This window comes from Nicotiana sylvestris, chromosome 3, assembly GCF_000393655.2.
Source record: "Nicotiana sylvestris chromosome 3, ASM39365v2, whole genome shotgun sequence".
NCBI classification, from domain to species: domain Eukaryota; kingdom Viridiplantae; phylum Streptophyta; class Magnoliopsida; order Solanales; family Solanaceae; genus Nicotiana; species Nicotiana sylvestris.
In genome coordinates, this window is record NC_091059.1 from 190104703 (window position 1) to 190116139 (window position 11437).

General features: G+C 41.1%; 1 protein-coding gene across 1 annotated transcript; it reads left to right on the plus strand.

The window, feature by feature from the left end:
* The first annotated feature begins 10338 nt into the window (after positions 1-10338).
* On the plus strand, positions 10339-10731 carry LOC138888505 (uncharacterized). The gene has a single exon (XM_070170375.1). It carries the CDS (start codon positions 10339-10341, stop codon positions 10729-10731), a length of 393 nt encoding a protein of 130 aa, XP_070026476.1.
* Positions 10732-11437: the final 706 nt, after the last annotated feature.

Here is an 11437-nt window from a genome sequence, read left to right on the forward strand (position 1 = left end):
AATTGTGATATTAGCTTTTTTGAAGATTTAATGGTGTTTATATTTATAAAATTAACTTCATTATTTTTAATTGGATAATTATGTATTATTAATCATTTTAGTACCTTTAATTTACTTCCAGAAATTATTTTACTATTTTTATAGATTAAACAAGGGAAAAAATGGCTATTTAAATGTTAGCCCATTTCATTTCAATTTTGGCCAGATTTGAACCCCTAATTAAACCCAATTACCCAGCCCAAATCCTAAATCTACCCGACCTACAACCCATTTGAATAACCCGCCCAGATCCCCATTTAATCCAGGTCGTTGATCAAAATGATCAACGACCACCATTCACCCTTCCTAAATTAAACCAAACGACCCCCCTAACCCCGCTCATTTCCCTCACTCAACCGACTCTCTCTCCACCTCTCTATCTCTGGTTCTCTCAAGAACTTTCCCCTTCGCCCTCCTCTCCGATGAGTCTCATCCCTCTTCTCCGGCCATCTCCTGGCCTGAATCTATGGTGATCTCACCACCTACCAACCTTCCGTGGTGCGTACACGCTCGTTTGCTGAGGTTTCATGGCCTGACCACGCAGAAGTTTCATCTAGGCCTCGTTGATTCAAGTTTTATGGCCATCTCCGGCCTCGCTCCGGCAAGCTATGTCTGTTTCGAGCCTGGCTTCGATTCCTCCTTCTTTGATCCAGGCCTTTCTCACCGTTTGGGTTCCTCTGAAACCCTAGCTTTTAAGGTTTTTCTGATCTCTTTAGATCTGTTCCAGATCCATGTTTTCCCTAAGTTTTTAAACGATTTCTTGATAATTCTTTCAAAGCTATGTTTTCGAAACTCTTTATTTTTTTTTCCGACCTAGGATTTCTAAGTTATTTAGAGGCTTCTCTGATTTTCTTTTTCTTTTGTGTGTTTTTTTACTACGTTTCTTCTACTATGTTCTCTGTGAGTTTCTTATTAAGTTTCTTCCACTGTGTTTTTAATTAGTTTCTTCTACCATGTATCTTTATATGCTTCTCCTACTGTGTTCTGATTAGTCTTCTTCTACTATGTTTCTTATTAGCTTTTTCTACTATGTTTCTTTGAGCTCTTCTACTGTGATTCGCATGTTACTCTTTTACTATGTTTCTCATGAGTTTCCGTTACTGAAAAAGCATGTCGAAGGCCCCAGTTCCCTTCTGAGATCTTTGAACTTGTTTTCGACTAGTATCTTCTTCTTGATTACTTGTCCTCTCATCTCGGCACTCGATTGATGGTAAAACCCTAGAATTTGGGGTTCATCCGAGTTTGAGAACATTGGCTATGTGATATGTTTGTTCTTCATCTTTAAAACCGTCTGATTTTAGAAACCCTAACTATTTCGAGTTTCTGAATTTGTTTCTCAACTGAGTCTCAAAATCTTTCAACCTCTGTCTCTTTAAGAAATTCTGATTTTCCACTGATCTCTTCTATGGTCTTTTACACTGGACCTTTTGTATGCTATTTGATGCTAGTTCTCTTCTACATTGCTAACCTGTGTGACTTCCATGCTCCTATAGTCTATTATCTACTGATTTTGCAATGACACACCATTTTCTTTCAGCTTGGCATATTTGTATGCTCTTTATATGTGCTGAACTTCCCTCTAAAATGGCTTTCAAATTTGTGATTAGTTTAGACTTCCTTCTGTATAGGTTTGATTGATTTCTTTCCTTGTTGGCTGATTTCCCTGTGACTCGACTTAAGTTAAAACTTTTCTTAGCTTTTCTGACTTGGTTCACTCATGGACCAGTGATTACAAAATCTCTGATCCTTGATTTACTAGCTACTAATTGATTTTTCTTACCTTATTTATGTAACCGTGTATTTCAAAATTCTGCCCTTAAGTAACTTCTTATGTATTTACCCCTAATTACATGCTTTGCACAAGATGTTTATTTGATTTCTTCCCTTAAATAGTTTTTCCGTTTGAATCTAAGTTCCTTAATTAAGGGAAATCTTGTATTGATTGATTTTTAATTGATACCCCAGTCCCTTAATTGTTTTCTTACCTTATTTCTGCCTATTTTCACACTATAAATACACTACGTTTTCATTAGCACAAGGCATCGATCCCTCACTCATAGTTTTCTTCTGAAACTACACTTACATACAATAGTATTCTCTCTTATTTGCTTGCATCGTGGCCTGTTTACAAGACCTACTGCTTTTCTCTATTTGTTTCTTTGAAACTGGTATGTTCTGATTTAAGCTTTAGCACCACGATAATGTGTTTATTTACTGCTTTCGTATCCATGCCTACTTACTGTTTCTGTATAGTTCAACACTTAAGTTAGCATGTTGATTTCTTTCTGCCTGTTTCTATTTATGAATCCCAAACCCCTGCCCCATATGTGTTTGAGCTATGCTTAAGGCATGACAATATGCAAATTATTGTCCATGAATTAAGCTTGATCCCTTGGGATCCTAGCCTCTAATAGTGTGTTCTAACAGGTTTATAGGTGTGCTAGCATTCACCATTGCTGGGTACGCCCACAACCTGCCCTTGGCTCTTTACAACCTCCCCATTCCCTTGTACCCCTATGTGTACTTATTTGTAGCTACTTCCCTTCCCCTTTCCCTCTCTCAGAATTCTTTTTTGCACTTGCACTCCCTCTTAGTCTTTAAGTTCTGCCCCTCTTGTGAGCCTTGCCTTGGGACCTTGAGTTCCCTCTGAACTTGGACACTTGAGGGCTGGCCCTTCCACACTGCACTTGTCCTAATCTGATAATACATTTGGTTGTGTGCATTGCCCGGAGTCCTTTTGAGGCTCTTAGGGAACTTTGACACACCTCTTCAAGGTTTTAAAATCAGTAACACCTAGAAATCATGCCTATAGGAGTTTCTAATTGAATCTGCTTCGCCTTGCTTAATGTCAGATATAAAATCAGTAATAACGAGTATCATAAGTTTTAGAGCCTATAACTTTCGTTAAAGTGCGTTTTCTCTGACTTCCCCTTTTTACCAGCATGTACTCAGTTTATTTTTGAGACCTTATTATTTCATGGATTTCCTGAATTCAATAGATACCATGCCTATAGTATCCTTGTCCGACACTTAGCAAGCCTTAGGGTGAAGTTATAAACTGAATTTGTGCTATTAACTACAACCAGTAGGCAAGCCTGATTCGGGCTTCTTATCTGAATTATGTAACAAATTAGTCTGCCTCAGCCTTTAAGTTTTTCTCAGACCATAAACAGTATGTGAAAGTCATGCTAATTATGTGTTTTCTTTGTTCGAGGGGTATATCTAAGCCTTTTACTTGTTATGTGCTTTCCCCAACTTGTTATACCTGTTTTTGTATGTCGCCTTAGAATTTTACCTTTGAAACTACAAATAAGCCTAATATCCCTCCCTCTTAGGATTAGTAGTCCTAAATGCCTCCGGACTGATAGGATTGGGACAGGTAATAGCATGCAATAAGTAATCGAGACCATTTCGCACTTTAATACCTCAACATGGTGGGAAAGGGTAGATATGGATATGATGACCATGCGATAACGTCTCGTGTAGCCCCTCACTGAGGAGTGATTACCGGATGTTGTGTGGGGTGATCCATATTATTAATAAACTAGGACTCCCCTTTTCCCTTTTGTTTCTTTGTTTCTTCTAAAGATTTCAAACTATTTCTTTTAAGAAAATCAGTTTCCTTTTAATTCTTTCCAATTTTGTTTGTAACCATTATGTGAAAATCCCCTCCTATTTGAAGTTCTATTTGCCTACATGTTATTTGCACCTAAATTCACAACAATAGTCTAGCCGGAAACCACACTAGTGGATTCTGAGGGGTGCCTAACACCTTCCCCTTGGAATAATTTCAAGCCCGTACCTAATCTTTGGTTACTCAATTCAAACCTTCTTGGTATCCTAATGCACCTTAATCATTAGGTGGCGACTCTTCAAATGCAAACTCAAATTCCCAAAAGGGAATGAGTTGTCCTCCCAAATGTCATAAACCCGATTTCACAAGAAAAAGGGGGCGCGATAGCGTGGTGACTCTACTGGGGATTCTTAGGCTTTTACCACTTCAGACTATTATTGTTAATTTATGCTTCTTTATGCGCAATTATCTGTTTATTTCTTTCAATCATTCAATTTTTCTTTTCGATTGCAAAACTGACTTGTCCTTTTGTTTCTTTCCCTTATTACTTTCCTTTACTGCTTTCCTTTACTACCGCTTTAAATTATGAAAAAAAAATTGTTGTATTTACTGCTTTCCTAACATGCAAATACGTGACAACCTGCTTTAATTGTTGCATAATCATGCTCAACATCATATTCCACTCGTGCCAAACAAAATACCATAGCAACTCTTATAATGAGTGGTTGCGCTCTTCCGATATTATCACCCATTTAAATCCGGAAAAGGGGTATTTGCGGTAAAACCAGTCGATCAACGGTGTAGTCAACGGTTCCGTGCCTTTTACCCTTGAGTTTTTCGCTCAAGGGTACCAGTCTAAAACCCTATAGAAACCTTACTCTATTTAACTGCACATGCATCATGGTCAAACCTAGCCGAGTCAGTTATGTTGTCCACTTAATGACTCTTTAAGATAGCCTTGTCCAAAGACCACTAGATTTCCCTAAAACCCAAATGGATACCATCACGTTCTGTGCATTTATTTGGAGAACTAAATGTGTTTATGCCAATTATTGATATTAATTAGTCGAGTCTGGTGGGGGTAAAGGTCTAACCCTTTTGTCTTGCAGAATTATGAGGCACGAAGTCCCCAGATTCGGCATGGTCACCAATATCCGCCCAAGATTGCTAAGCTGGTGGGAGGATCTTCATTCCAATTATCATACTCTTGTTTGGAAATACCTAGGAAATCTACCTTCTCTTCTGGAAGTCCAACCCAAAAACAAGATCATAGAAGCTGCTACTCTGTTCTGGGATTGTGATAGGTCTGTGTTCTGCTTCAGGGACATTGAGATGACGCCCCTGCTAGAAGAAATAGGAGGATTAGCTGGTATACCATGGGAAACTCTGGGTTTGTTAATGTCGGAAAATTGCAAGGGAAGAGGTTTCCTCAAAATGATGGGTCTAAAGAAGAATACAGATTTTACATACTTGAAAGAGTCGTATATTCCCTTTGATTATTTGTACGAGAGGTACGGTCACAACAAATCTTACCGTACTTATCCTGACGAGTTTGCCCTCACATCATTGGGGCATATTCATCGAAGGGTCTTTGTCTTCATGTTTTGCTTCCTGGGGATGATAGTGTTTCCAATAAAGAAAGTCAGGATCCACACCAGGCTAGCTATGGTAACCAAAACTCTAATGGAAGGAATTGGTGGGCAACCATTCAGCATTGTGCCCATGATTATTGCGGAGATATACCGAGCCTTGGAGAAGTGTTAATGAGGAGCCAAACGCTTTGAGGGTTGAATTTGCTACTTCAACTTTGGCTCATGAAGCATCTCCAAAGGGGTGAATACCGATAGGAAATTCAGCGAAGAGACTAGGACGATCATATCACTTTCCATCATCCGAAACGAATGAACTACATGCCCAACATGTTCGCCTAGCCAGAAAACGTCAAGGGATGGTTAGAGCTATTTGAAAATCTACTGAGGATCAAGTACAATGGATTCTCGAGTGGTTCCCTACTGAGAAGTTCATCATCTGATCCAGGGATGCGCCGTTTCTGATACTAATCAGTCTGAGAGGAACCTACCCTTATGTCCCTCTCCGAGTTATAAGACAGGGTGGTAGAAAGCAGGTTATACCAAGGGTAGACAAGATGAGTCACTTACGGGCCGACTTCCAAGCGGATGACAGTACTTATAAGTGCCAAGCTCAGCATATGTGGCATTGCAAGATCATCATGGGAAGAGACACTATCGAACCAGACAGATACCATGCTGGTTGTTGGAATCTAATCATGATGGTCTGGGTCAGGCAGGACTTGCTAGGGCCACAGGATCATAGATGAGAGGGTCGAGGCACAAGTCAAATATAATCAACTATGTAAGAGGATCCGGGAGTGTGAAAGCGAGCACCGTGAGATATAAGAAGCCAACCAGAAGCTGATCGAGGAGTGGAAAGACATGGCTATCAGTGCCAACAAGTGACTGCGATACTTGGAGCGAGGCATAGTGGAGCTAGAAAGGAAGTTCCTCAAAAGGATCAAGGATTGCCAAAATGCTGAGGGAAATGAGGGCGGACATCTAGCCAGAGCCTATCTATTGCTGGGACTTCGCGAGCTAGGAAAGCTGTTCGACGGAGCCAAAGATGCCGAGTTTGGGGAAGGTCCTTCCGGGACCAAATAGATAGGAGTTTTAAGAAATGTAACAAGGCCAACGACTATTAGTGATATTTTTATTTCCTGCTATTTAGGGTCGATTTGGGATTCTTCTACTTTTTATCAATAAAATGAGGCATTTAGCATTCTAAGTTCTCCAAATCAACTTGTCACTAGGCCTACCTCGGGCACAAAGAGGCTCCCAAATAGGACACGATTTACATTCTTGCACTATGTGTTTAAATATCGTAACACTTTCTTATAATCCTCACTGACTTATTACCTTTTTTGTTTCTACTTTTTGTTTATTTATTCCCCTCCCCAAAGGTTAGTTCGTGCACTCTGGCAACATCATCTTATTCAACGAGATCCAGGGTCCCTCCACCCACTCATCCTCTTAGTCCTATCAGAAACAAGAACAAAGGGAAGATGGAAGATTTGGACAACGCCAATAGTTACTCTTAATTCAATCATAGTCCAGATTCAGCCGTCTGGGGACGCTGAGGTAAATATATCTATGCCACATGAGTTTGAAACAACGTCATCTACAAAGACATCAACGCCGATTGAGGTCGAATTTATGTTACCAGCAAATGCACCTACACCATTCGAAGTTGCAGTTTTACCACCCAAGGGACATGCTCCGTTCGGGGTGAAGATAGCCACGCCGATCCCAGTAGCGATGTCAGCCGTGACACCATTTCACACAAAGGTTATACCATGGGACCATACAGCTGAGGCAAGGAGGAAAGTCAAGGTTAGGTTCGAGGAAACTATTGTCGCACAGGGTATGACAAGAACTAGTAGGGTCTATACCCCGGAACACCTAGTTGAGTCAAGCAAGCAGGCCTCCAATCGATCTCCCATCATTGAGACGAGTCCAGACGATCTTTGGAGAAAGATACAGACCAAGGAATACTCGATCATCGACCAGCTGAACAAAACACCGACGCAGATCTCCATACTTGCTTTGCTACAAAATTCTGAGGCATACAAGAATGCTCTATTAAAGGTACTAAGTGAGGCATATGTACCAAGCAACATCACCAGTGGAGAAATGGCTAACATGGTAGGACAGGTATTGGAGAGTCACAAGATCACTTTTCATGAGGATGAGCTACCACCCAAAGGGTTGGGACACAACAAAGCACTACACATCACTGTGCAATGCGAGGACTACTTCATCACCAGGATCCTGATCGATAGGGGTTCCAGTCTCAACATTTGTCCATTAGTAGCACTCAAGAAGTTGGGTAAGGGACTGCACGAGATAAAGGATGGAACCATCAATGTGAAAGCTTTCGATGGTTCCTAAAGGTCCACTATTGAGAAGATTAGTCTGTGTTTGCAAATGGGGCCTACTTGGTTCGATATTGATTTCCAAGTTATAGACATGCCGACATCTTACAATCTACTATTAGGACGGCCATGGATTCATGCTGCAGGGGTTGTAGCATCAACACTGCATCAGGCGGCAAAATTTGAATGGAATCACCAGGAAGTGATCATTCACGGCGATGGTAACAATCCTATATACAGTCGCCAGACCATTCCATCAATCGAGGGGAGAAAGAAGTTGAGAGGAAAGACTTACCATCACATCGAACGGGTAAATTCCATTGACAAGGACAAATGGTGGGACAATAAAATTGAAAAACATATTGAACTGGAGTGGATACGAACCTGGAAAGGGACTTGGCAAGAACCTCCAAGGAATCGCTAAGCCTATCAAACTAAAGAAACATGGCACCACCTCCGGTCTGGGATATGAGTACACTTGGGAGGAATTCAACAACTAGTCGCCGCTATAGTGTGATCCTTACTATCTACTGGAGCAGCCAATACCACATTTGAAGCAGACATTCCAGCTAGCCGATGTTATCTATGGGTTAGAAGAAGAGGAAGCACTTGCAATAGTAAGGAATTTGTTCCTGGAAGACAATGATATGGATTGTTGTGTTGTTTTCGAAGAGGAGGGGGAGGAAGGCCCTTCCATACAGGCAGTGAGCAGAGGAGCATGCCTCAATAACTGGACCACCAGAACCACCAGAGCCTGGAAAGCCTCGGGGTAGCAAGGCTGAACAAGCATCATGCACTATTTTTCATTTTTACTAGTTGATTTTCCTTTCGCATTTTAAAATTTAGCAATAAGATCTTCAATGTTCAAAACAGTTATGGAATTTTTCAAAGCATTTCGATTTTCTTTATGAATCTTACTCTTATTATTCTCTCTCATTACTTTGCTTATACAACATTACCATTACTTATCTTGATGAACCAATGACTGTGACATGCAACGAGACAACATAACAAACATATACAGATTCAGAGGAAGATGAAATACCGGAAGAGATTGTTAAGAAAGTTGAGAATTTTGAGAACAGACCTAAGTCCAACCTAGACAAGACTGAGATTGTTAAACTGGGAGATGCAGAGAACATCAAAGAAACAAGAATCAATATCCACTTATCGCCATCAGAAAAGAAGGAATACACAGAATTTCTAAGGGAATATGAAGACATATTCGCTTGGTCGTATGATGACATGACTGGTCTGAGTACATCTATTGTGGCACACAAACTACCAACTGATCCGACATGTCCACCGGTAAAGCAAAAACTCAGAAAGTTCAAGCCTGATATGAGCTTGAAAATCAAAGAAGAAGTCACTAAGCAGGTCAAAGCCAAAGTTCTCAGGGTAGTAGAATATCCGATGTGGTTAGCCAACATTGTGCCAGTACCAAAGAAGGATGGGAAGGTTAGAGTCCGTGTCGACTACCAGGATCTCAACTGGGACAGTCCAAAAGACGACTTCCCCTTGCCGAACATACACATACTGATCGACAATTGCGCCAAGCATGAGTTGTAGTCATTTGTAAATTGTTTTGCGGGGTATCATCATCTGGATGGATGAAGAAGATGCTGAGAAAATGGCTTTCATTATGCCGTGCGGGATGTACTGTTACAAGATGATGCCGTTTGGATTAAAAAATGCTGGGGCCACCTACATAAGGGCCATGACCACCATTTTCCACGATATGATACACAAGGAGATTGAAGTATATGTAGAAGATATTATCATCAAGTCCAAGAAAGCCACTGATCATACGGAAGATTTAAGGAAGTTCTTCAATAGACTGAGAAGGTACAACCTAAAACTGAATCCCGTGAAGTGCGCATTTGGGGTTCCTGCTGGAAAACTACTTGGGTTCATTGTAAGTCGCCGAGGAATAGAACTGGATCCATCAAAGGTCAAAGCTATTCAAGAGTTTCCACCGCCAAATAACAAGAAGGACGTAATGAGTTTCTTGGGGAGACTTAACTATATCAGCCGATTCATAGCACAGTCTATAGTTATTTTTGAGCCAATCTTTAAGATGTTGAAGAAGGATGCCACTACCAAATGGACTGATGACTGCCAAAAGGCCTTCGACAGAATCAAGGAGTACCTGTCAACACCACCAATATTGGTCCCGCCCGAGCCAGGTAGACCTCTATTACTCTACCTCGCAGTATTGGATGGAGCATCCGGTTGTATTCTGGGGCAACATGATGAAACAGGGAGGAAGGAACATGCTATCTATTACCTCAGTAAGAAGTTCACCCCGTACGAGTCCCGGTATTCTCTGTTAGAGCGCACCTGTTGTGCTTTAACTTTGGTAGCTCAGAAGCTGAGGCACTACTTCTGTGCCTATACTACATATCTCATATCAAGGATGGATCCTTTGAAGCACATCTTCCAAAATCCCATGCATACTAGAAAGCTAGCCAAGTGGAAAATCTTGTTGAGTGAATTTGACATTGTCTACGTAACTCAGAAGGCAATCAAGGGACAGGCACTAGCAGATCACTTTGCTGAAAACCCTGTGGATGGATAATACGAACCCCTGAAAACGTATTTTCCTGACAAAGAGGTATCATTCATCGGAGAAAATATTGTAGAATCCTATATCGGTTGGAGAATGTTTTTCAACGGAGCCGCAAACTTCAAGGGAGTTGGCATAGGAGTAGTCCTCATATCGAAAACCAGTCAGCATTATCCGATGTCCGCCAAACTCAGATTCCCATGCACCAACAATATGGCTGAGTATGAAGCCTGCATCTTAGGTCGCAAAATGGCTATCAACATGAACATTCAAGAGTTATTAGTAATGGGGGATTCAGACTTGCTTATACATCAGGTCCGAGAAAAATGGGCGGCTAAGAACTCCAAGATACTCCCTTATCTGCATCATGTACAGGAATTGAGAAAGAGGTTCACAAAGACGAAATTCCAACATTTTCCTAGAATCCAGAATGAGTTCGCCGATGCATTGGCCACCCTATTATCCATGATACAACATCCAGAAAGGAACTTCATTGATCCCATTCCAGTAAAGATCTATGATCACCCAACTTTCTGTGCTCATGTCGAAGAAGAAGCAGATGGAAAGCCTTGGTTTCATGATATCAAGGAATATTTGGCAAAATGAGAATACCCAGAACTTGTGAACACTACTCAGAAGCACAAACTTCGAAGGTTGTCCAAGAATTTCTTTCACAGTGGAGGAATCCTATACAGGAGGACTCCTGATTTGGGATTACTAAGGTGTGTCGACGAAAAGGAAGCATCTAAACTACTAGAAGAAATCCATGATGGGACCTGCGACCCACATATGAATGGTTTTGTCTTAGCAAAGAAGATACTCCGTGTTGGTTACTTTTGGATGACTATAGAGATGGACTGCATCTAGTATGTTCGGAAATGCCACCGCTATCAGATGCATGCAAACATGATAAAGGTACCTCCAAGCGAGCTTACTGCAACAAGCTCACCGTGGTTGTTTGCTGCCTGGGGAATGGATGTTATTAGACCAATCTAGCCTGCCGCCTCTAACAGGCACAGGTTTATCCTAATAGCAATCAACTATTTCACCAAATGGGTCGAAGCAGCATCTTACAAAGCAATGACTAAGAAAGTCGTAGCAGCCTTCGTCCGCGACCGTATCGTTTGTCGGTTCGGGATTCTGGAATCAATCATCACTGATAATTGTTCAAATCTCAATAGTGACCTGATGAAAGCCATGTGTGAAACCTTCAATATCAAACACAATAATTCTATAGCCTACAGACCTCAGATGAACGGAGCAGTAGAAGCCGTCAATAAGAATATCAAGAAGATACTAAACAAAATGATAG